General features: G+C 44.5%; 1 protein-coding gene across 1 annotated transcript in view; it reads right to left on the bottom strand.

Annotated features, from left to right (window-relative positions):
* Positions 1–20,836, bottom strand: part of RAB1A (RAB1A, member RAS oncogene family) — a 46,514-nt gene extending 25,678 nt beyond the window's left edge. The window contains exon 1 of the mRNA XM_050754833.1: positions 20,318–20,836. Within this exon, the coding sequence (XP_050610790.1) occupies positions 20,318–20,340 (23 nt within the window). The 5' untranslated portion in view covers positions 20,341–20,836. The remainder of the gene's footprint in view (positions 1–20,317) is intronic.
* Positions 20,837–27,392: the final 6,556 nt, after the last annotated feature.

Here is a 27,392-nt window from a genome sequence, read left to right as displayed (position 1 = left end):
GTGGCTGCAGTGAGCCAAGATCACACCACTTCACTCCAGCCTAGGCAACAGAACGTGAGGCCGTCTCACAAAAAAAAAAAAAGAAGAAAAAACATCAGACAAATGCAAACTGACAGACAACTGACTGGCATTCTACAAAATACCTATCAGCACTCTTCAAATGTGTCAAGATCACGAAAAAGAAGGAAAGACTGAGAAACTGTCACAGACTGAAGGTGGCTAACATGGCCTAGAACTAAATACAATATGGTATACTGAATTAGATCCTAGAATAGAAAAAGAACATTAGTGAAAAAATTAGAGAAACCAGATTAAGTCTATAGTTTAGTTAACACTGTACCAATATTTATTTCTTAATTTGGATAAAAGTACCATGTATGTAAGATGTTACTATTAGGAGAAGTGGAGTGAAGAGTATACAAGAACTCTACAATTATTTCACAATTTCAGTAAATCTAAATTTAGTTCAAAATAAAAAGGGTTTTAGAAAAGGTTTTAAAAGGTTTTTATAAAGGTTAAAAAATTATGAGGAGGCCGGGCGAGGCTCAGGCCTGTAATCCCAGCACTTTGGGAGGCTCAGGCAGACGGATCACCTGAGGTAAGGAGTTCGAGACCAGCCTGGCCAACATAGTGAAACCCTGCCTCTACTAAAAATACAAAATTCGCCAGGTGTGGTGGCAAGCACCTATAGTCTCAGCTACCTCACGAGGCTGAGGCAGGAGAATCACTTGAACCTGGGAGGCAGAGGTTGCAGTGAGCTGAGATCGCACCACTGCACTTTAGCCTGGGCAACAGAACAAGACTCCATCTCAAAAAACAAAACAAAACGAAAAACAACAATCACTTCAAAAAGCTAGTTCATGATATAGATATAATTTTTTTTTTTTGACGGAGTTTTGCTCTTGTTGCCCAGGCTGGAGTACAATAGCAGGATCTCAACTCACTGCAACCCCCGCCCCCCGGGTTCAAGCAATTCTCCTGCCTCAGCCTCCTAGGTAACTGGCATTACAGGCATGTGCCACTACACCCAGCTAATTTTGTATTTTTAGTAGAGATAGGGTTTCTTCATGTTGGTCAGGCTGGTCTCAAACTCTGACCTCAGGTGATCCACTTGCCTCGGCCTCCCAAAGTGCTGGGATTACAGGCATGAGCCACCATGCCCGGTCTTTTTTTTTTTTTTTTTGAGACAGAGTCTTGCTCTGTCGCCTAGGCTGGAGTGCAATGGCATGATCTCGGCTCACTGCAACCTCCACCTCCCGGGTTCAAGCGCTTCTCCTGCCTCAGTCTCCCGAGTAGCTGGGATTACAGGTGTGTGCCACCACGCCTGGCTAATTTTTGTATTTCAGTAGAGATGGGGTTTCACCATGTTGGCCTGGCTGGTCTCAAACTCCTGACCTCAAGTGATCCACCTGCCTCAGCCTCCCAAAGTGCTGGGATTATAGGCATGAGCCACCACGCCCAGCAACTTACAATATTTTTAAACAATATGAGAGACATTTCACGTTTTCTCAAGTTAAATCTAATCACAAATTGGGCTGGGTTTGTAAAATAAAGCTGCTTTTGAGGTACAAGTATTTCTATTATCAGTGAAATTCTGCTGAACTGCTTGAATTTTATAATACTATGAGCAGATATTATATTTTAATTTTAAAAGTTCACTCTATGAGAAAGCTAAAAACAGTTAAGGCAAGAATGGCATAGAATAAGCGTGGACAGAAAGAAGTAGGCAGAGAGAAATTAACAGTAGGCTTTAACAACTAGATGGTGGGCATCAAATACAGCAACAAGAGAAAAATTATTTTTGCTATCAGTTTTTCCTATAAATCAACTTTTGGTCTACTGAGATTCCAACGATAAAACAAAAGCAATAAGGTACAGTAAGGATGAGTTTTATTCTATTCAGTTTGCATGAAGTTAAATGACTGATGACAGGTGCAGGCACGGTAGCTTGGGCCTGTTAATTCCAGCACTTAGGGAGGCTGAGGTTGGAGGATCACTTGAGCCCAAGAGTTCGAGACCAGCCGGGGCAACATAGTGAGAAGCTCTAGCTCTTAAAAAAATTTAAGGAAAAAATGATCAATGACAGGGTAAGTGAGTTTTTGCTAACATTAGAATCGTCTTTTGCTTAACAGATGGGAAAAAAATTGAACTATATATTCAATTACAAATCAGTAAGAGGGCTCACCCCAGAACCCTTGTTTCAAATTTCAGTTTAGAGTTCTATTTCCATTATTTGTTGGCGTGCAAAAATGGCACTGGTACATATATGTACATTTATGATCTGAATATAGTCTTGATGTCTGCTGATGTATGTACCTATGCCATTTTTGTATGCAAGCACTACCATTTCCTATACCTTTTTAAAAAAAGCCTGGTGCAGTGGTGCACACCTGTAGCCCCAGCTACTAAGGAGGCTGAGAGAGGAGGGTAACTTGAGCCCAGGAATTCCGGGTTGCAGTGAGCTAGGATAGAACCACTGCACTTGCTCTAGCTTAGGCAACAGAGTGAGACCCCATCTCTAAATTAAAAATATAAAAATTAAAAGTCACTATTGTGAAAGCATGGAACAATATTTTTTAAATAAAAAGTTAGAAAAACAGATTTTCGGTTCAAAATTCTATTTAGGTAAAATTCTTTTCTTGCCTACAGTACAAAGTAGAAGATGAATCAGCTTGTTTCCGAATCTAACATGCTACTGGAAATTCTAAAACCTCCAAAATAACACTGTTATGTGAAAGGATTACGGAATTTTTTTTTTAAGTATAACCTCATTTTTGTTTTTTAAAAAGTCTTTAGAGGAGCTAGGCATGGCTAGCTCATCTCAGCACTCAGAGGCTGGAGCAGGAAGTCTAAACTGCAAGATTATAATGGATTGATGGTTTCTTCTTTATACCTTTTTAACAACCTGCAATAAGCTTGTATGACTTTTATAACCAGGAGAAAAAAAAATGTTATTTGAAAGGAGAAGAAAAGCATTTTATTCAATGACTTAACACCCTTACAAATGTGTTCAGCATATGTCAGCATAGCACACCGATCATAACACAAATTACTTCTAAGTAGGTAGAGTAGGTCAAGGTTGTAAACAGATAGCAATGGCATACTCCCAATACAGCCACAAGTACATGAAGTTAAATTTTGGGTTAAATGAGAATATACTGTTTTCTTCTTTCATGAAATAAAATCTAGATTCTCAGACAAGGTTCACATGTCAATGAACACTTTACAAAAGAAAGCTGTTTGACATTAACCCAACTTTCAATATTCCACCCTTTGGAAACATGCTAAGGAAGAAAAAAAGTCTAACAGCAGAGAACTATAGTGTATAGTTGTATTTGTACAAACAGAAATACAAATTTAAATTTATACAAACAGAAATATAAACTTTATAATATCAGCTGTAAGTACCTTAGAAAAGGCCTATTCTAAAAAGCGCAATGGAAACTATATTTATTCTCTTTCATCTAGAATGGATTCATTTGCATGACAGGAATTCTTATGGTTTGAATGTATCCTCCGAAGTTCCTGTGTTAGACACTTAATCCCCAATACAACAGTGTAAGGATGCAGAGCCTAATGAGAGGTGATTAGGTCACGAGGGCTCCGCCCTCATGAATGGATTAATGCATTCTCTCAAAAGTGGGTTAGCTTTCTCCTGAGTCACTCTGTTATAAAAGTGAGTTCAAGCCCCTTCGTGCTCTCTGTCTTGACATACTCACTTGCCTTTCTACCTTCCACCATATGATAACAGCACAAAGGTCAGAACCATGCTCTTGAAGTTCCCAGCCTCCAGAACCACAGACCAAATAAACTTCTACTGTTTATACCCAGTCTGTGCTATTCTGTTATAGCAGCAGAAAACAGACTAAGACAGGAATGTTATTTTATCTTCTTCTAAATGTCTTCTTTGAAAATAGCATAAGACTAAGCTCACATATCAAATTTAAAACAAAATCCTGATACACTGGCCAAATAAAGTTTAAGGGAAAACTATCAAGACAACTAAACTACATACTATTTTAATAACCTTGGGGTATAAAATAATAAAAACTTCAGCTGTAATGATCATGTTTGACATATATGTTTCTTCACTCACTTTAAGTACACTCCACAGAACACAATTCAAAACCGACCTTCAGGTTGAAACACTCCTTGCTGGAGACAAGAGGTAAGAACTTTTAGTTAGTTCATATGATTCTGTACTGTGAATTTTACAGTGAGCACATATTACTTTTATAATTAAAAAAAAATTAAACAAACATTCGGCTATGGACAAGCAGCCTGTCAGTTAATATAAATGGTCAATATGATCAATTACCAGGAATCTGAGAGGGCAATGGTCTTTCTCCAAATTAAAGGAAATAGTCAAGCAATTAAAAAAAAAGTTTCCATTCAGATGAACCATCTTAAAAAAAATTGTTCCCATAATCAACCACTAAAATTACATGTTTTTATTTGATATTTAGAGACAATAGATTAATTTTCCAGGTTCCAATACAGTTATGTTTAGAACAGTATTCTAAAAATTCAAAGCTGGCCAGGTGCAGTGAGTCACGCCTGTAATCCCAGCATTTTGGGAGGCCGAAGTGGGTGGATCACTTGAGGCCAAGAGTTCGAAACCAGTCTGGCCAACATGGTAAAACCCCATCTCTGCTAAAAATACAAAAATTAGTCGGACATGGTAGTGGGCGCCTCTAGTCCCAGCTACTAAGGAGGCTGAGGCAGGGAGAACTGCTTGAACCTGTGAGGCGAGGTTGCAGTGAGCCGATATCATGCCACTGCACTCCAGCCTGGGCAACAGAGCGAGACTCCGTCTCAAAAAAATAAATAAATAAAATAAAAATAAAAATTCAAAGGTGAAATTCTGAAAGAAATTTTGGTAGTGCCAAAGGAAGCAGCAAGTGACACAAGATGACAAAAGGGTAGACAGTCTTTAATCTGCATACAACAAGTATTTGCTGAAAAACACACCAAGAAGGGTGTGTTCAATGTTCTCTACCTCCTTACCTCTCAAAGTCTGCATGCGTTTGGACCTGAAAGACCTGTACTTAAATTCAGGCTCTATTGCATACTAGCTATAGGATCTTGGTGCAAGTTACTCACTTACCACCATGAGCCTCAATTTCCTCATCTACAAGGTTCAATTAGCACCCACTACCACCCAATTAGGCTTCTTGTCAGGATTATAAATCACGTTTCTGAAACATCTAGCACATACTGTCTGGCACATACAGAAGCACAATAAGTGGCCATGGTTATTTCTCCTTCCTCCTACCAAAACCATGAGGTAACAATACAAATTTCAGAGGTTCAGACAAAAACTTTGAAGCTATTTATCCAAAGCTTCTGTTCAGATTATCGGTGACAAAGGAACACAGGAGTTTACATATATAATCTAAAGTTAAAGTTTAAAAATTGCCTAACAGTTATAAGTACTATGATCATACAAGTCACAACTCCCAAAGCCTAGTAATGCATAAAACAGTAACATGCTCTGAAAGTGTGCCCTCTACTGCAAGAGAAGGCAGCTCTCTGCTTCATTTGCTTTTCATAGAAAGACATCCATGACAGGCCGGGCGCGGTAGCTCACGCCTGTAATCCCAGCACTTTGGGAGGCCGAGGCGGGCGGATCACAAGGTCAGGAGATCGAGACTACAGTGAAACCCCGTCTCTATTAAAAATACAAAAAATTAGCCGGGCGCGGTGGCGGGTGACTGTAGTCCCAGCTACTCGGGAGGCTGAGGCAGGAGAATGGCATGAACCCAGGAGGCGGAGCTTGCAGTGAGCCGAGATTGCGCCACTGCACTCCAGCCTGGGGCACAGAGCAAGACTCTGTCTCAAAAAAAAAAAAAAACAAAGAAAGACATCCATGACTTCTAAGGCTCCAAGTTTAAATATATAACAAGACAGAAAAACTGAGAATGGATACAATTAATTTCAACCCAAGATGTGAAGGGTAAAGTTAAAAGCCCATTTATGGCCGGGCGCGGTGGCTCAAGCCTGTAATCCCAGCACTTTGGGAGGCCGAGATGGGCGGATCACGAGGTCAGGAGATCGAGACCATCCTGGCTAACACGGTGAAACCCCATCTCTACTAAAATACAAAAAAAATTAGCCGGGCGAGGTGGCGGGCGCCTGTACTCCCAGCTACTCGGGAGGCTGAGGCAGGAGAATGGCATGAACCCAGGAGGCGGGGCTTGCAGTGAGCTGAGATCCGGCCACTGCACTCCAGCCTGGGCAACAGAGCCAGACTCCGTCTCAAAAAAAAAAAAAAAAAAAAGCCCATTTATAAATAATACATACCTCACAAACCCTTCTTAAATCCTTCCCCCACCCCCACCCACCACCACCACAAAGACACAGTTTTGCTATGTCACCAAGGCTGAAGTGCAGTGGCGCAATCACAGCCCACGGCAGCCTCCAACTTCTGGGCTCAAGCAACCCTCTTGCCTCGGCCTCTCGAGTAGCTGGGACCACAAGTACACTGACCACACCTGGCTATTTTTTTAGTTTTTTAGTTTTTTTTTGAGACAGGGTCTTCATATGTTGCCCAGGTCTCAAAATCCTGGCCTCAGGCAATCTTCCCACCTCAGACTCCCGAGTGGCTGGGACTACAGGTGCACACCACCACACCTAGCTAATTTTTAAATTTTTTGTAGAGAGGGGATCTTACTAGGTTGCCCAGGCTGATTTGAACTCCTGGCCTCAAGCAATCCTCCTGCCTCAGCCTCCCAAAGTGCTAGGATTACAGGCATGACCCACCACACCAGGCCTCCAATCATGAATTCTTAAAGTAACTGACCACAAAATGTTAGTGCCTAATTACTTGACTAAAATTTTTTTTTTCTTTTTTTTTTTTTTTGAGATAGGCTGTCACTATGTCACCTAGGCTAGAGCGCAATGGTGCAATCTCGGCTCACTGCAACCTCCATCTCCCAGGCTCAAGCAATCCTCCTATTTCAGCCTCTCGAGTAGCTGGGACCATAGGCGCATGCCACCATGCCCAGCTAGTTTTTTTTTCTTTTTGGTAGAGACGAGGTTTTACCATGTTGCCCAGGTTGGTCTCAAACTCCTGAGCTCAAGCGATTTACCCACCTCAACCTCTGAAAGTGCTAAGATTACAGGAGTGAGCCACCACAACCAGTCTAAAATGTTAAATTCTTAGAAGTAACCACACGTAGTAAAGCAGAAAGAGCCTACTTGTACTGTGACATCCAAGCCTTTGAGTTAAAATTCCAATTCAGCTGCTTACTTTGAATGCCATTGGGCAAGTCATTTAACTCTTCTCTGCCTCTGTTTCCTTGTTTGTAAAACTAGGACATTTTCTTCACAGGATTATTGTGACGGTTAAGGGAAATAATGTACACATAAACTTTCCAGCTGGTTTTGTAAAACTAGGACATTTTCTTCACAGGATTATTGTGATGGTTAAGGGAAATAATGTACACACATAAACTTTCTGGCTGATGGGAACTCAGTTCTGCTGACCCCACTCAGACAAACATCTAGTGTTCTGGAGTCCTTTGGGAGCTCTGTTCCTCTCCAGTTGAATCAACATAACTAAAACTTTCTGTTAACAGAAATTATAGGCCCCTTCCCCAAATCTTTCACACTATTTTGCCACGCTGTTTCGTAAACATATCACAATATTTAACTTGTATTAATCGTTATATTGATTATGTTTGTTTGAACATGAGTCATTTTCTTAACTAATTTGTAAGCCCCTGGAGCACAGTCCACGTTTTATTTTTTTTTTGGAGATGGAGTCTTGCTCTGTCACCCAGGCTGGAGTGCAGTGGCACGATCTTGGCTCACTACAAGCTCCGCCTCCCAGGTTCTCGCCATTCTCCTGCCTCAGCCTCCCGAGTAGCTGGGACTACAGGTGCCTGCCACCATGCCTGGCTAATTTTTTGTATTTTTTAGTAGAGACGGGGTTTCACTGTGTTAGCCAGGATGGTCTGGATCTCCTAACCTCGTGATCCGCCCACCTTGGCCTCCCAAAGTGCTGGGATTACAGGCCTGGCCACAGTCCATGTTTTGTAATTTAAAACAAGCAACAACAAAAGTTTTTAAAAAACAGGAAAAAAAAAACTCAACTCTTAGTATACTCTGATGATAGAAAAGGGCTATTTTCCTTTTTTGTTTGTTTTTTTTTTTGAGACGGTTTTTTGCTCTGTCGCCTAGGCTGGAGTGCAGTGGCACAATCTCGGCTCACTGCAACCCTTGCCTTCAGGGTTCAAGCAATTCTCCTGCCTCAGCCTCCTGAGTAGGTGGGACTACAGGCACGTGCCGCCACACCCAGCTGATGTTTTGTATTCTAGTACAGACAGGGTTTCACCGTGTTTCCCAGGATGGTCTCGAACTCCTGAGCTCAGGTGATCCATCCGCCTCGGCCTCCCAAAGTGCTGGGACTAGAGGCGTGAGCCCCCCGCCCAGCCAAAAGGGCTATATTCTTTACCAAGTCTTCCTCCAAGATAAAATTCTCCATGTGTGTACCTTTGTATGTATGTATAGACAACCACAACTTTTGAGACGGAGTCTCGCCCAGGCTGGAGTGCAGTGGCGCGATCTCGGCTCACTGCAAGCTCTGCCTCCCGGGTTCATGCTACTCTCCTGCCTCAGCCTCCCAAGCAGCTGGGACTATAGGCGCCCGCCACCACGCCCAGCTAATTTTTTGTATTTTTAGTAGAGATGGGGTTTCACCATGTTGGCCAGGATGGTCTCGATCTCCTGACCTCATGATCCGCCCGCCTCGGCCTCCCAGAGTGCTGGGATTACAGGCGTGAGCCACCATGCCCGGCCTGGGTTTGTTTTTTAATAACAAATTTTTAATGTAGAAAAGGCCAGGTACAGTGGCTCATGCCTGTAATCCCAGCATGTTGGAAGGTCAAAGAGGGAAGATCGCTTGAGCTCAGGAATTCAAAACCAGCCTGATCAACATGTGAAACTCAGTCTCTACAAAAAGAAAAAGAAAAAAAACAAAAAACAAAAACTGCCAGGTATGGGCATGTGCCTGTAGTCCTAATTACTCCAGAGGCTGAGATGGGAGGATCACCAGAGCCTGGGAAGTTGAGGCTGCAGTAAGCCGTGATCTCACCACTGTACTCCAGCCTAGGTGACAGGGTTAGACCCTGTCTCAAAAATAAAAAGTTCTTGACGCCTTGTGTGGTGGCTCACACCTATAATCCCAGCACTTTGGGAGGCCGAGGCAGGCAGATCACCTGAGGTCAGGAGTTAGAGACCAGCGTGGTCAACATGGCGAAACTCCATCTCTACTAAAAATACACAAAATTAGCCGGACATGGTGGTAGGCGCCTGTAATCCCAGCTACTCAGGAGGCTGAGGCAGGAGAAACACTTGAACCTGGGAGGCAGAGGTTACAATGATCCGAAATCGAGCCCCACTACACTCCAGCCTGGGTGACAGAGCTAGATTCTGTCTCAAAAAAACAAAAACAAAAACAAAAAGCCTATCAGAATGAATCAAATCATATATAAACTAGCACCCAGAACCTGACCAAATACAAAGAAAAGTGTGATTCACTGCTTAAATTAAATTAGAACACTTGTGTTAGTAGAGAATAAGGTCAACCTGGCACAGTGGTTCACAACTCTAATCCCAGCACTTTGGGAGGCTAAGGTAGGAGGATTGCTTGAGCAGAGACAAGCCTGGGTAACATGGAGAGAGCCTGTCTCTCTAAAAAAAAAAAAAAAAATAGTTAATTAAAAAATAAAAATAAAAGAGAGAGTAAGTTAGCTCAGCTCAAAAGAGCCTGGTGAAAATGCCTAATTTGGAGTTCAGATTTCACTAGCTTTAGCAAGTAATGAATCCAACTGCTCTTCATCAGGATAGATGCTAACCACCAATCTACACATAAAGCACTACATAATTATCCACATTATATATTTCACAAAATTGTTTCAAATGGCCTTTTATAAATGTAGCTATTTGACTATTTTTATAAATTTCATCTAACCCACTTTAAGACTAACATCTTTTTTTTTTTTGAGACGGAGTCTCGCTCTGTCGCCCAGGTTGGAGTGCAGTGGCCGGATCTCAGCTCACGGCAAGCTCCGCCTCCGGGGTTTACGCCATTTTCCTGCTTCAGCCTCCCGAGTAGCTGGGACTACAGGCGCCCGCCACCACGCCCGGCCAGTTTTTTTGTATTTTTTTAGTAGAGACAGGGGTTCACCATGTTAGCCAGGATGGTCTCGATCTCCTGACCTCATGATCCACCCGTCTCGGCCTCCCAAAGTGCTGGGATTACAGGCTTGAGCCACCGCGCCCGGCCAAGACTAACATCTTAAACTCCACATTTTAAAACTCAAATTAGGCCGGGAACAGTGGCTCATGCCTGTAATCCCAGAACTTTGGGAGGCCGATGTGGAAGGATCACGAGGTCAGGAGTTTGAGACCAGCCTGACCAACAAGGTGAAACTCCATCTTTACTGTAAATACAAAAATTAGCTGGGCGTGGTGGCGCAGCCTGTAATCCCAGCTACTTGGGAGGCTGAGGCAGGAGAATCGCTTGAACCTGGGAGGTGGAGGTTGCAGTGAGCCAAGATCGTGCCACTGCACTCCAGCCTGGGCAACAAAGCGAGACCTTGTCTCAAAAAAAAACAACAAAAAAAAAAACTCAAATTAGTTTGGGATACCAGATTTAAAGCTAAGCTTTGTCACTCTCACATTTTCACATTTTAATACTGATAATGACAGTTAACATTCTCTTTTCTGTTTTCAATCTCCTAAATCAAGTATTCTTAATCTGAGGTTCATGAACAGACTTGGTGTGAACCGCCTATAACTTTATGCAAAATGTTATGAGTATACAGACACAAAGGGAGCAGATGCATTAAATGTAATGTGGGTATGGCTACACGGCCATAAATGGTTTAAATGTAACTGTCCCAAATCAAGATACTAGAAAATATCTATACACAGAGTAGAAAGGACAAAGAGTAATTCCACTTAAGTACTATTGTTATACAAAGGAAATACATTCAGAGAAATTAAATTCATCATTGTTCTTGGAAAACATGAATTAAATAATTCATTGAGTTTCACTGTTGAAGATCACTAGTTCGAGGTGCAGACTGTACAAAATGCCCTATGTAAAGACCACAGATGGCCGAGTGAGGCAGGTCACACCTGTAATCCCAACACTTTGAGAGGCGCAGGTGGGAGGATCACTTGAGTCCAGGTGTTCGAGACCAGGATAGGCAACATACTGACATATCATCGCTTAAAAAAAAATTAGACAGGCATGGTGCCAGCTACTCAGGAGGCTGACAGAGAAGGATCACTAGAGTCCAGGAGGTTGAGACTGCAGTGAGCCATGACTGTGCTACCACACTCCAGTCTGGGAGACAGAGATAGACCCTGTCTCGGGGGAAAAAAAAAAAATAGCCAAGTGGCTGGCACTGAGAGTAAGTGCTAAATAGTACCCAGTATTATTAAAAAGTGATGTTTCCAAAAGAATGGTCCCTCTTGTGAATAAAGGCATGCATATGTAACACTACTTGTCCTAATTAGATAATCTACAAGCATAGAACACAGTAAACTTAACTGCAACCTATCACAACCTTGGATTTAATAAAGCAGTGTAGGGTGTTCCAGTCAGCTGAGCCAACCTGTCACAAAAGGACCAAGGAAAACTTTATTTCCTACTTCTTCCGTACCCTATTTCTCACATGTTTCAGTCAGTCAACAAACTAACAACAGTTCTCTGGCTCCTCAGGACCATTTTTTCCCCCTAATATCATTCCACCATTACCCTATTTATAATCTGCAACACTCCCAGGGTGGTTCCAAAGAAAGGCCAAGACCTAAATTTTCTTCCCTAAATTACATTCCAGATATCAAAGCAGTAATCTCAGCTCCACCTTCTATAGGGAAACAAAGGAATAATCTAATTGCTCCCCTCTCCCTCTAAAGGGAGGGGGGAGTCTGGGCATTTTGCCTAATTCTCAAAGGAAAATTCCAAAATGTAGTGCCGACAAAGTGGTAAAAAGCTGATAAGCAGCTGAACATAGTGGCTCACGCCTGTAATCCTAGAACTTTGGGGGACCAAGGCAGGCAGATCACCTGAGGTCAGGAGTTGGAGACCAGCCTCACCAACATGGTGAAACCTCATCTCTACTAATACAAAAATTAGGTGGCCGCGGTAGTGGGTGCCTGTAGTCCCGGCTACTCAGGAGGCTGAAGCAGGAGAAATGCTTGAACCTGGGAGGTAGAGGTTGCAAATGAACCAAGATCATGCCACCTGCACTCCAGCCTGGGTGACACAGCGAGACTGTCTCAAAAAAAAAAAAAAGCTGGTAAGCTACACATTTAAAATACCTCATGCACTGGCACACTACACCCATTTTCAGTTTTTCTTCATCTTAAGACACTCAGCCAAGCATGGGGCTCATGTCTATAATCCCAGCATTTTGGGCAGCTGAGGCAGGTGGATTTCTTGAGACCAGGAATTTGAGACCAGCCTGGGACAACATATTGAAATCCCGTCTCTACAAAAAAAAAAAAAAAAAAAATAGCCAGGTGTGGTGGCATGCGCTTGTAGTCTCAGCTACTCAGGAGGCTGAGGTGGGAGGATCACTGAAACCTGGCTAGGAGTTGGAGGCTGTAGTAAGCTATATGCATCACTGCACTGTAGCCTGGGTGACAAAGTCAGACCCTGTATCTCAAAAAACAGACACTCAGGCCAGGCGCGGTGGCTCACGCCTGGAATCTCAGCACTTTGGGAGGCCGAGGTGGGCAGATCACGAGGTTAGGAGATTGAGACCATCCTGGCTAACACGGTGAAACCCTGTCTCTAGCAAAAAATGCAAAACTTTAGTCAGGCGTGGCGGCAGGCACCTGTAGTCCCAGCTAATCGGGAGGCTGAGGCAGGAGAATGTTGTAAACCCAGGAGGCAGAGTTGCAATGAGCCAAGGCCGTGCCACTGCACTCCAGCCTGGGCAACAGAACAAGACTCCGTCTCAAAAAAAAAAAAAAAAGAAAGCTATTCTTTACTATCCAAAATAAAACCTAACTATTGCAACTACAAACAGTGAAACCATCACATAGGTATAGTCAAAACTATCCAGGAGAGAAAACACACACACATACACAACACACAGTCAACAGACTGCTATGGAATGTGAATACAGCAGGAGGTTAGCACATACGTAAATTATTAAGATTGCTTCCAGAATTAAAAAGACCAAGATATCTGAGAAATAAAATTACTCAGAAAGCAAAATTCCCTTTAAAAGCCAAGTAGCAGCCGGGCGCGTGGCTCACACCAGTAATCCCAGTACTTTGGCTGAGGTGGGCGGGTCACGAGGTCAGAAGTTTGAGACCAGCCTGGCCAACATAGTGAAATCCCATCTCTACTAAAACTACAAAAATTAGCCAGGTGTGGTGGCACGCACCTGTACTCCCAGCTACTCGGGAGGCTGAGGCGGGAGAATCACTTAAACCTGGAAGGCGGAGGTTGCAGTGAGCCGAGATCGTGCCAACAGACTCCAGCGACAAAGTGAGACTCTGTCTCAAAAAGAAAAAAAAAGAAGCCAAGTAGAGAACTGGCAAGGGAAGATTTGATTTTGAAGCACTTCCATCTTTAAGACAACGTAAAAAATAAAATAAAATAAAATATTTGATGGCTAAAAACTGTCCAACATCCCTTAATTTGATGAAAACGGGAAATGTTTATCTTTTATTTTTTATTTTTTTGAGACAGAATCTCACTCTGTCACCCAGGCTGGAGTGCAGTGGCCAATCTCGGCTCACGGCAACCTCCTCCTACCGGATTCAAGCGATTCTCTTGTCTCAGCCTCCCGAGTAGCTTGGGACTACAAGCGCACACCACCGCGCCTAGCTAATTTGGTGTTTTTAGTAGAGGCAGGGTTTCGCCACGTTGGCCAGGCTGGTCTAGAACTGACCTCAAGTGATCCGCCTGCCTCGGCCTCTCAAAGTGCTATTACAGGTGTGAGCCACCTCACCCAGCCGAAAGGGGGAAATTTTTAAATGCAAAATTTCAGGCTGGGCATGGTGACCTACCCAGTGCTTCGGAAGGATCGCTTGAGGCCAGGAGTTTGAGACCAGCCTGCACAACATAGGAGGCCCAGTCGCTACAAAAAAATTTTTAACATGAAATTTCAGTTCTTATCTTCATTTATTTTATTTTATTTTGAGACAGAGTCTTGCTCTGTTGCCCAGGCTAGAGTGCAGTGGCGTGATCTCAGCTCACTGCAACCTCCGCCTCCAGGGTTCAAGAGATTCTCCTGCCTCAGCTTCCCAAGCAGCTGGGACTACACGAAGGCACAACCACACCCAGCTAATTTTTCTATGTTTAGTAGAGACGGGGTTTTGCCATGTTGGCCAGGCTGGTCTCAAACTCTTGACTTCAGATTTTGCCATGTTGGCCAGGTAGGTCTCAAACTCCTGACCTTAGGTGATCCACCGCCTGGGCCTCCCAAAGTACTGTGATTATAGGCATGAGCCACTGTGCCGGGCCTCAGTTCTTATCTTTAAATGATCCTACAAGATCATCTCATCATCTTATTCACACAAAATTCTCAATATATATATTTTTAAAGGTTCTATACAACTACTGAAAAATTACCGAAGAATTACAGATGTTGATATTCTACAGACATTAAAAAATCATATTCTGGACAATAAGAATACTAGTTATCTTTCTTCTGTAAACTTTTCTGAGTTTTTCAAACCACCACCAAAAGTCACAAAGGCAACCTGATTTCACTTTCAAACACTTAAGTTTTTAAAAACATTATTTGAAACACAATGCAAGAAAAAAAAAAGGTCAAATGTTTCTTGAGTCTAACATGAAAGGAGAGCAAAGTCTGAAAGACTGATAACATTTTGAGATTCTGGAGCCATGATATACTTAAGGGGATGGGAACTAAAAATAAAGTAATCAAACTTTTTCTGCATTAAAGAATTATAGTTGGCCGGGCGCGGTGGCTCAAGCCTGTAATCCCAGCACTTTGGGAGGCCGAGATGGGCGGATCACGAGGTCAGGAGATCGAGACCATGCTGGCTAACACGGTGAAACCCCGTCTCTACTAAAAATACAAAAAAATTAGCTGGGCGAGGTGGCGGGCGCCTGTAGTCCCAGCTACTTGGGAGGCTGAGGCAGGAGAATGGCGTGAACCCAGGAGGCGGAGCTTGCAGTGAGCTGAGATCCGGCCACTGCACTCCAGCCCGGGCGACAGAGCCAGACTCCGTCTCAAAAAAAAAAAAAAAAAAAAAAAAAAAAAAAGAATTATAGTTGATCCAAGGAGACTACTATATTTCTTCCTACTATAGTTAGCTGGTATACTGAAGACAGGTACACACGCTTTATTCTTAACACATTCCTTAAAGACGAAGCAATCAAAATTATTTTCTTGACACCAAAAAAATCCACTAAAAGCCAGTGGATTATGGAAAATGTTATAAGAATAATCATGGGAATAATGTTAAGTATTTCTTTCTTTTTTTTTTTTTTTTTTTTTTTGAGAAGGAATCTCACTCTGTCTCCCAGGCTGGAGTGCAGTGGCATGATCTCAACTCACTGCAGCCTCCACCTCCCAGGTTCAAGCGATTCTCCTGCCTCAGGTTCCCGAGTAGCTGGGATTACAGGCGTGCACCACCACACCCGGTTAACTTTTTTATTTTTAATAGAGGCAGTGTCTCACCATGACCAGGCTGGTCATGAACTCCTGACCTCAAATGATCCACCCACCTCAGCCTCCCAAAGTGCTGAGATTACAGGTGTGAGCCACTGCTCCTGGCCATGTTAAGCATTTCTTAATGTGCTGAAATAATCACTGCTTGCTTCAAAACGTAGCTCAAAAAAAATCCCTATTTTTCTTCAGATCCTCAAAAAAAAAAGCTTTGACGGCCCTTTCTATCTACTTTTTTAACTGTTCAGATTATACTTTCAATTGCTTTTTTTTTTTTTTTTTGAGACAAGTCTTGCTCTGTTGCTCAGGCTGGAGTGCAATGGTGTAATCTCGGCTCACAGGAACCTCCACCTCCCAGGTTCAAGAGATTCTCCTGCCTCAGCCTCCCAAGTAGCTGGGATTACAGGCACCCGCCGCCACACCCAAATAATTTTTTGTATTTTTAGTAGAGATGGGGTTTTGCCATATTGGCCAGGCTGGTCTTGAACTCCTGACCTCAGGTGATCCACCTGCCTCGGCCTAACCAACATCTCTTTAGTAGAGATGGCTAGGTACTCTATACAAAAATTAACTGGTTATGGTGGCACATGCCTGTAATCCCAGCTAATCGGGAGACCAAGGCAGGAGAATCGCTTGAACCCAGGAGGCAGAGATTGCAGTGAGCCGAGATTGCACCATTGCACTCCAGCCTGGGCAACAGAGTGAGACTCCATCTCAAAACAAACAAAAAGAAAAGAAAACAGAAAAAAACAAAACAAAAAAAAGGCCAGGCGCAGTGGCTCAGGCCTGTAATCCCAAAACTTTGGGAGGCCAAGGCCTGGACAACAGAGCAATACTCCATCTCAAAAAAAAAAAAAAAAAGTAATACAGCTACCAACCCTTATGTAAACCAATATAAATCTAAAAATTCTGTTGCTTCAGAATCTTTGTCAAGATTCCATTTTCACTACCAAATTTAGCAGCACCCATAACACAGATTATAAATTTCTAAAAGAAACAATATAAATTAGTAATGATAAACCAAAGTAAGTTAAGGAACATCTGGAGTAGATTTGTAAACATTAGCTAATATACTATTGTTAAGTTACTAAGATAACATACTGGAAGCAGGAAAAGCATCCACCCATTAAAGTTTTAATTGAAGAGAAAGCCTAAGACTTTGGAGTTTGGAACAAGATGTTAAAAACTTGTACTTTAGTGATAAAGAAAGAAAGAACTTTTCTTTCTTTCCTTTATTTTCCAGATTTTCTCTAATTACTTTTACAAAGATAACAAGCTCCATTAAAACAAAAAGCAACCGCTAAAGTCAGATAGCTGAAAATCTGATTGCTCACTGCCCTTGTGACCTCCCCTAATAAAATATCCCTCACTTCCTCTCACCCTCCTAAGTAATTTTCACTAACACTTTTGCAAAGGTTTTCCCAAATTCCTGTATTATTTTACTAGACAGTCTAGAATACAAAGATAGTAGGCCAGATACTCATGTATTTGATTCCAGAAAAAAATATAAAAACTGTTTCTGGGTTTGATCCCGTTGAGGTCAGTCTTCAAAAGAAAGGATGATTTGACACCGTATTTACTTATTAATTACTGTCATTGCCATTTATGAGCCATTCCTCCTCCTCCTCCTCCTTGAAAATTCCTCCTCACTCCCTCTGTTCCTCCAAATCTAATTGCTGACAATTCCCTTTCAGGTCTCTTTTCTATAAAGTCTTTCAAAACCCAGATAGCCAATCACAACCCACCATCCCCCTGAAATCCTGTTGCTCTCATCCATGCCATACATCTGGAATTTGCTATATCTACTGGTATTCGACATGTATAAAACCTATTTCTGCCGGGCGCGGTGGCTCACGCCTGTAATCCCAACACTTTGGGAAGCTGAGGCGGGCGGATCACCTCGGGAGTTTGAGACCAGCCTGACCAACATGGAGAAACCCCGTCTCTACTAAAAATACAAAATTTGCCGGGCGTGGTGGCACATGCCTGTAATCCCAGCTACTCAGGAAGCTGAGGCAGGAGAATCACTTGAACCCAGGAGGCGGAGGTGCCGATGAGACAAGATTTGCGCCATTGCACTCCAGCCTGGGCAACAAGATTGAAACTCCCTCTCAAAAAAAAAAAAATATTTTTTTTTTCTTTTTTTTTTTCTTTGAGACGGAGTCTTGCTCTGTCGCCCAGGCTGGAGTGCAGTGGCCTGATCTTGGACCACTGCAAGCTCCGCCTTCTGGGTTCACGCCATTCTCCTGCCTCAGCCTGAGTAGCTGGGGCTACAGGCGCCCACCACCACGCCCGGCTAATTTTTTTGTATTTTTAGTAGAGGCGGGGTTTCACCGTGTTAGCCAGGATGGTCTCGATCTCCTGACCTCGGGATCCGCCCGCCTTGGCCTCCCAAAGTGCTGGGATTACTGACCTGAGCCACGGCGCCCGGCCTATATCTAAACTTCTTAAATGCAAGGATTATATTTCTAAATCCTAGTACTAATAGAATGCCTTTCATGAAAATGATGCATACAACCTGAAGAATGCTCATACAGTTTTCCAAATTCTTTTATATACATTTGAATTTCACCACTACCCTGACAGGAATAATGACTCCAATTATCCTATTTTACAAAAGGGGAAAAAAATTCAGAGGCTGAGTAACTTGTCAAAGTTCTCGACTAATCTTGAAGATTTATTTATAGTAATAAACATACATATATATAGCAAATTCAGAAAATTTCCTGAACAGTAGAGGTCTATAAACCTCGATAAAGCAGTAAATCCATGTTCTTTATTGTTACCAAGAAAACTACTAAATTAAGAACCTCAAGTTCAACTCCATTCAACTGTGCAAAACCAACTTTGTCCTTGGAGCCCTTGAAAAAAAAAATTTGGGCCGGGCGCGGTGGCTCAAGCCTGTAATCCCAGCACTTTGGGAGGCCGAGATGGGCGGATCACGAGGTCAGGAGATCGAGACCATCCTGGCTAACACGGTGAAACCCCGTCTCTACTAAGAAATACAAAAACTAGCTGGGCGAGGGTGGCGGGCGCCTGTAGTCCCAGCTACTCGGGAGGCTGAGGCCGGAGAATGGCGTGAACCCGGGAGGCGGAGCTTGCAGTGAGCTGAGATCCAGCCACTGCACTCCAGCCTGGGCTACAGAGCGAGACTCCGTCTCAAAAAAAAAAAAAAAAAGAAAAAAAAAAAAAAAAAAATTTGTTTTAAACTGTCAACACAGCAAATGTCACTACAACAACACTATCCTTAACTTCTAAAGCATGAAATTCTAATAAAATACTATGGTTTCTGTATAGTGCAAGAGATTTCAGCATCAAGCCACAGTATTACAAAACTTGAAGAAAGCATTTTGCAAGAGCCATGTGACACACATATGACAGTCAGCTAAACTGGTGAGTGGACCTTTTAGGGGGAAATGTTTAGCAGTAATTGACCAAAGCAGCAAATAAACTCAACTTTTACAACAAATACTGATTTCCCCCCATCCCTCAAAGGCCTTTGACACTGAAAAGGAATACCAATTCGGTCTCTTACAATTATTAATTACTTTACATACATGTAAACTGTAGAGGAAATTTTTAAATGGCCACTGAGGAGAGTCCAACAAACTCTACCCAAAGGAAGTGAACACCAGTTCCCAGGAAAGGTGCCAGGTGTGTCACATCTGCTGTGGTGACTTCTTGAGTAAGCAAGAAAAAGAAATGCATTAACTTTTCATGACACGTCATGGAACCTCATTCCCTATCTGCAAGCATCCAAGCAGGTAATCTAAAACTACATACAGATCTATCATAGGTCCCATTCGTTTCTCTTTCAACTTGACAGCAAGCTTCCTTTAATCTGCGAGTATCAGAAACACACTCCTTGGCTTTAGTTGTTTTTTTGGGTTTTTTTTCCCTTGACCTACAGAAGACAAAATGACTTAGGTGTCCTCTTTAAAAAAAAAAAAAAAAAAAAAAAAAAAAAAAAAACTCACAAATGCCCAGGTTTTTAGGAGGGCAATGGACCCGGCGAGCTCTTAAAGAACTCGTTCAAGGCACAACTCAAAAAGAGAACTAAAAAATGTTCAGTTGCTTCTCCCTATCTACTCATTCCCCTCAATCCCACGCAGTCCCGAAAAGCATCCATATTACCTGAAACCTGGCGGGGAGGATGGAAGAAGAGAGAGCCAACAAGCTCAGGATTTACAAGTAAAGCTGGTTTCCACCCCGAGGATCCTGACAGCTCCGCAGAGTGCGGGCGCAGGGTCTGCCAGTGCCCTCTAGAAAGATTCTCCCACCCCATCCCCTCCTCTTAGAAACAAGTCCTCCTTCAAAAGTCACTGCCTCCGAGACAAGCTACCTCTTCACACCGCCTCAGGCCCCTGGGCAGACTTCCTAAGCACCCGCCCCGCAGTCAGGCCCTCCAACCGGACCCGGTCCAGGCCCGGGCGGCTCACCCCTCCGACCCGACCCCTCCCCCGCCCGGCCGCCCCTCCGCGTCAGACAATGGGGCCCGACTCCCGGCCGCCAGCCTCTCCTGACCCATCACCCTCGCCTCACCCCAGCCGATGCCCCGACTTCCGCCCCAACCCTCCTCGCCCCCTTTAAAATCCCCCAAGCTGGCCCACGGACCCAGCCGACCGGTGCTCTCCTGAACTCACTATTCGGGATTCATGCTGGACATGTCACTGCAGCTGCCGCCGCCGCCACCGCCGCCCTTGCTGCCGCAGCCGCCGCCTTGACTCTCCGCGCCACGGGTAATCGAAAGAAAGGAATTAGATAGGCTGTTCCGGGAGAGCAAACGTCTTCCCCTACTCTGTCCCCTAGAACACAATCAGCAGCCGCCGCCACTCAGCTATCGCTTCCACCCAAAATGGCCGCCGGCGAACCAGGAAATAGGGAAGCCTTAGACCGAGGGGCCTTTACACAGCCCAGAGGGCGGCCGCACCGCCTGGCATGCCGGGAAAGGGAGTCGCGAGTGCGGCTACGCGAGCTGAGGATAGACAGTGAGGCGCGGAGGCCAGGACTCAGCTTCCCGCCAAGCGCCGCGCCTCAGGGGCATGCGTACTTGAAGGGTTGTCGTCCGCCCCATTCCCCACTCCCTCACCTCCCCACCCTCCGCCCCTCCCTGTTCCCCTCCCCTCTGACTCGCTGGCTAGGACTTCGCTCGGACTCCCCCTGGCGGATTGGCTAAGACCGGCCCTGGTGATGTCATCAGTGAGACGTGGCAGCCGGGCGAGTCAGCGCCCCACGGAGGAGGGGGCGGAGAGGGGCGGAGGGTGGTGCAGGCGGCCGACGGAGGCTGGGGGTCGCGGGAAGCAAAGGACCGGAGGGAGTGGTCAAACTGAGGGACTGCCGGCGTGCGGGAGCGGAGAGGGGGTCGGGGGACACGCGTGTCGGCTCCTGCCTCCCATGCGACTTTTGCTGACCTGACCAGCTTGAGGCTTGCGCCACCCTGGTGGCGCTGGTTGGAGGCTGGTGGGAGGACGTCCGCTCTAAGGACAGAAGGGAAGTCAAGGGGCTCCCTGGACAGCACGGAGCAGTTCTTTCACTTCTCGTCACTCACCCAGACCCACCTCTATTCGGTCATCGTCCATTGTTGGCCCCGCGCACTACCATTTTCTTATTGGATTTCTTCCCATTCTTACCGTGCCCCGCTCTCGTCAGCCTGGCTATTGCAGTAGTCTCCAGATGGACTCTACCTCTCTCTCTCCTCCGCCCCAGCCCATTTGCACACACAGTCGAATGTATCTTTCTGAGACAGCAACTCCATCGTGACCCCACAACCTTCAATGGCTCCACATCCCATGGATGGGAGAGGCACAGCCCAGAGCCAGCCTAAAATTCAAGTCCTCCTCCCTTCGTCCCAGCCTTCAGGTTGAATTGTAATGTATTATTTATAGTTGCTGCTAATCCTGAGCCTTTCTGCAAGACTGGAAAATAATAAGCAATAAAAACATGCAATTCATCGCTATATAGTGCCTACAATTTCTGGGAGTAATATTAACTCATTTTTTAAAAACATGTGGTCTTAACAGCTCTCTTTAATCAGCTCAGTAATTTAAATCTCCACTAAACTTTAACACATTATCTTGAGTTATTTAATTACAAAGGGCATAGCGTAATACGTTGTCCAAAGTTTATCTTCCAACTTCTAAGAACTAAGAAAATTGTCTACTGAGACTTATCGCAGAATTACTTTAGATTCCTACAACGCCAAAATATAGAAAGAAAGCACTTATTTCTACCCATACACTAATTACACCTCTTAACCCTCAAATTCTGCCATGGGCCTTAGTTGATGAACTTATCAAAAGTTACCCGAGTTTCTTCACATGTTGGCTTCTGAAATGAACACCGTCACCACCCCAGGAATACCCTGAATGGTTCAGTAATAGGCACCAAAAAGTGTTCGTTAACCTGGACTCTAAAGCCCATGACCCTTCTTGCTTATTGTGATTTCAAATAAAAACTCAGAAAACTGGCCAGGCGCGGTGGCTCACGCCTGTAATCTCAGGACTTTGGGAGGCCAAGGAGGACGGATCACGAGGTCAGGAATTCAAGACCAGCCGGGCCAACATGGTGAAACACCGTCTCTACTAAAAACACAAAAATTAGCCGGGCATGGTGGCACGTGCCTGTAATCCCAGCTACTCGGAGGCTGAGGCAGGAGAATTGCTTGAACCTGGGAGGCGGAAGTTACAGTGAACTGAGAGGCCACTGCACTCCAGCCTGGGCGACAAAGCAAGACTCCATCTTGGGGGGTAAAAAATCTCAGAAAACTGTGACCTGCGTCACTAGTAAAGGCACACACACACACACACACACACACCCCTCAGAAAACTGTCCAGAACTCGTCCTCAGCCAAAAATACAGTCTGTCCTTCCCTGGGAAGTATACTCCTAAACTTCCTTTAATGAACTATTTTCTTTCCCAACGAAGAATTACCTCCGACCAGGCGCGGTGGCTCACGCCTGTAATTCCAGCACTTTGGGAGGCCCAGGCGGGCGAATCACAAAGTCAGGAAATCGATACCATCCTGGCTAACACGGTGAAACCCTGGCTCTACTAAAAATACCAAAAATTAGCCGGGCGTGGTGGTGGGCGCCTGTACTCCCAGCTACTCTGGAGGCTGAGGCAGGAGAATGGTGTAAACCCGGGAGGCGGAGATTGCAGTGAGCCAAGATCACGCCACTGCACTTCAGCCTGGGCCACAGAGCAAGACTCCGTCTCCAAAAAATACAAAAATTAGCTGGGCGTGATGGCGCGTGAGATTACAGAATCTCAGCTACTCCAGAGGCTGAGGCAGGAGAATCGCTTGAACAGGGAGTCGGAGGTTGCAGTGAACCGAGATAGCGCCACTGCACTCCAGCCTGGCGACAGAGCTAGACTCTGTGAAATCCCATGTCTACCAAAAATATAATACAAAAATTAGCCTGGCGTGGTGACACACATCTGTGTTCCCAGCTACCTGGGAGACTGAGGCAGGAGTGTCACTTGAGCCCAGGAGGCAGAGGTTGCAGTAAGCTGAGATTGCATCACTGCACTCCAGCCTGGGCGACAGTGAGAATCCATCTTTAAAAAAATGAAAGTGGAAGTACAGAGGAAAGAAACAATTCCAACTCAAACAATTGGGAACAGTTTCATGAAGGAGGTAGTATTTGAGTGAGGCCTTAAAAAGAGGATACAATTTTGATCATTGGCAGAAATGGGAGTGAGGAGGCCATTTATCTCAGAATGACAAGAGGATGTAAGCAGAATCACAAATGTGTGAAAATGCACATGTGTTTGAGGAATAGTGATCACAGGTTCCATGGGAGATGAGGTGGGAGAAATTTAGGCTAAGGTCAGATCATGGGGAGCCCTGATGCCTGCTAAAGGATTTAGACTCTATTCAGTAGGCAGTGGAGAGCAAGAAGAGTAATAAGAAGGAAGGGATGTGAGGTCATCAGTTCAGTGTTTATTTTATTTTATTTTATTTTATTTTATTTTTTGAGACAGAGTCTGGCTCTGTCACCCAGGCTAGAGTCCAATGGCACGATTTTGGCTCACTGCAACCTCTGCCTCCTGGGTTCAAGCAATTCTCCTGCCTCAGCCTCCTTAGTAGCTGGGATTACAGATGCATGCCTCCACGCCTGGCTAATTTTTGCATTTTAGTAGAGGCAGGGTTTCAGTATGTTGGCCAGACTGGTCTCGAACTCCTGACCTCGTGATCTGCCTCCCTTGGCCTCCCAAAGTGCTGGGATTACAGGCGTGAGCCACCATGCCTGGCCCAGTTCAGTGTTCTAGAAGGAACTCTTGGGAGCTCTGTGGAAACTGGAGGTAGGAAAATTAGTTAAAAGGTAATTAAAGCTGGGCGTGGTGTCTCAGCCTTGTAATCCCAGCACTTTGGGAGGCTAAGGTAGGAAGATTGCTTGAGCCCAGGAGTTTGGGGGATGTCGTGTGCCACTGCATTCCAGCATGTGTAACACAGCAATACCCCATCTCTAAAAAAAAAAAAAATTATATATCTGAAAGCACTTTACACAGTGCCGAGGATGTTTTAAGCCCTGAGGAAATGTTTAGTATGTGAAGTTTCTAGATAAACCCAATAAAAAAGCAAGTCACAGTCCTCTGGTCACTTGTATTCTAATATGTATGTAACAATGAGAGGCTTGTATCAACCAAACCATTGTTTGATAAATCTCAATAATGGCTCTCTTATGACAGATTGCTGCTGCTGTGGCACCACCTGTGGGTGTGGCACCATAGCCTTCCTCACTGGTTACTCAATGTCGGCTGACACTCTTCTGTCAGTCAAGCCTTAACAACATGCTATGTGCTACAAAGAACCCATCTTCATTCCCTTGTCATTGACAATCCTGTGGACAACTTTTATTTCATCTAATGGTGATACCACATAACTAGGCTGGGCAAATCAGAACCCTGAACCAGCAGATAAGCAGCTACATGACAATATGAGTTCACACCAGAGCTCCATGTAAAATGTTATATATTGAGCGATATTCTCTGGAATTGGGTTAGAGTGGAAGGGTAAGAAAGTGCAGTTATCTTTTCCTACTCACTTTGCCACAAGAGGGTCAGCCAGGAAGTCTTATCAGTAAGAGTTGCCTTTGCATACTCCATGAAATCCATTCTGTATTGATCTTTCATCTACTCATTGATCCACTCATTCACTCAATTATGTATTAATTACCTATTCTGTTCTGATATGGAGATATACCAGTGATCAAAACTCACCAAGTCTAGACACTCATGGAGAATGTAAATTCTCATGAAAGGCTGGGCGTGGTGGCTCACGCAGGTAATCCTAGCACTTTGGGAGGCTGAGGCGGGTGGATCACTTGAGGTCAGGAGTTCAAGGCCAGCCTGGCCAATATGATGAAATCTTACTTCTACTAAGATACAAAAATTACCTGGGCATAGTGGCATGCACCTATAATCCCAGCTACTTGGGAGGCTGAGGCAGAAGAATCACTTGAACCCAGGAAGCAGAGAGTGCAGTGAGCCGAAATCGCACCATTGCACTCCAGCCTGAGCAACACACTGAGACTCTGTCTCAAAAACAAAAACAAAATCTCATGAGAGACATCTATTGATCGATTACTGTATTTCCTCAAATCTGAGGCACCATTGATTGCCACAATGGGTTTCTTTTTTTTTTTTTTTTTTTGAGACGGAGTCTCGCTCTGTCACCCGGGATGGAGTGCAATGGCCCGATCTCAGCTCACTGCAAGCTCCGCCTCCCGGGTTCCCGCCATTCTCCTGCCTCAGCCTCCCGAGTAGCCGGGACTACAGGCGCCCGCCACCTCGCCCGGCTAGTTTTTTGTATTTTTTAGTAGAGACGGGGTTTCACTGTATTAGCCAGGATGGTCTCGATCTCCTGACCTCGTGATCCGCCCGTCTCGGCCTCCCAAAGTGCTGGGATTACGGGCTTGAGCCACCGCGCCCGGCCTACAATGGGTTTCATAACAGCTTTTCAGGAAAGAAAAAAAAAAGTGTTACCACATTAAATATACACATTGATTAGATATTAGTATCACAAATGCCTTCCCCAAAATATCACCAAAGCAACGTCACTGAGACAAAATTTAGTTTATTGCTTATTGTGGTAAGGCAGAGCACTTTCTAGACAGTCTTTGTAGCATCTCAGAGGAGAGTAAGGGCAAGATTGGGCTATTTATTGAGCTGTACAAGTTTGGTTTAAGGAGAATCTTTTAATGAGGGAAAAGGGAAGTTTTGGTTGGCCCAAGATAAGAGTCATGATACAATAATTTAGGATTGGCAAGCACAGCAATTTGAGGCAAGGGGTTCAGAGAATCTTGGGATACAGTTTGTCATTTGATGCCTTATTTTAAAGAATTGACAGGTCTTTCTGGAAGTCCCTGAAATCAATAATAAAATTATTTTCAACTTTTATCTTCATTAGTCAGCGTTTCCTGGAATAGTAAAGTTACGTTGAAGATGGCAGTACAATAGTAAGCCATGTTAATGTTTAGGGTAAGCTATGTCATAAACGTCAAAAATGTGCACCTTTGGAGAAATAAAGTAATTACACAATTAAGGATATGTAGTTACAGTTACAAAACATGCTGTGGAGAAATACAGGGTGCAATAGGAACATGTAACTGGGGCACCCTACCAGTTCTGCAGAGGTCAAAAAAGCATCTTTGAGAAACTCATCTTTGAACTAATGCAAAATGCTGAGTTTGGCTTGATGAAGTGGAAAGGTGGATGTGGCAGGATGAGATAGCATGTGCAAAGGTCCTGCAGCAGGAAGGAACATGATGTATTTAAGGACTTGCAAAATCAGCAAGGCTGGAGCACAGGAAGTGACAGGGTAGAGGCACAGTATGAAGGCTGATGGAGGGGGTGGAGAGCATTCTGTTGTAGAGGCCAAGGGAAACTTCCCCTTTGCCCTCTGAAGAGTTGCTAAAAAAAAATCAACTCACTGGCCATGCACAGTGGCTCACACCTGCAATCCCCGCACTTTGGGAGGCTGAGGCGGGCAGATCATGAGGTAAGGAGATTGAGACCATCCTGGCTAACACGGTGAAACCCTGTCTCTACTAAAAACACAAAAACTTAGCTGGGCGTGGTGGCACGCACCTGTAGTCCCAGCTACTCGGGAGGCTGAGGCAGGAGAATCGCTTGAACCAGGGAGGCGGAGGTTGTAGTGAGCCAAGATTGCGCCATTGCACTCCAACCTGGGGAACAAAGCGAGACTCCATCTCAAAAAAAAAAAAAAAAAAATTCAACTCACCAAAGGCAGATGAATAGGGGAAAAGGCATACAAAGGGTTCAAGTGATTCTCCTGCCTCAGTCTCCTGAGTAGCTGGGATTACAAGCATATGCCACCACGCCTGGCTAATTTTTGTATTTTTAGTAGAAGCAGGGCTTCACCATGTTGGTCAGGCTGGTCTCGAACTCCTGACCTCGTGATTCGCCTGCCTTGGCTTCCCAAAGTGTTGGGATTACAGGCGTGAGCCACTGCGCCCAGCCCGGGTATAGTTACATTCTTAGGAGAAAAACAATTATTCCTTTTGGTGGTTCCAGATCTTAGGCAGATAAAGGACTTTACTGTGCTTTGGGAGAGATGGTGGGTGGGGGTCAGGGAGAAGATTAGAGAGGCCTGGAAGCTGCTGGTTCAGGTAAGCATGTCAAAGCCCCATATTTGAGGGTATTGGCTTCTGAACCCCAACACTGTCCACTGCTATGTTTCCCAATGACTATTTT

The sequence above is a fragment of the Macaca thibetana genome, chromosome 13, assembly GCF_024542745.1.
Source record: "Macaca thibetana thibetana isolate TM-01 chromosome 13, ASM2454274v1, whole genome shotgun sequence".
Taxonomy (NCBI): domain Eukaryota; kingdom Metazoa; phylum Chordata; class Mammalia; order Primates; family Cercopithecidae; genus Macaca; species Macaca thibetana.
This window is presented reverse-complemented; position numbering and strand designations above follow the sequence as displayed.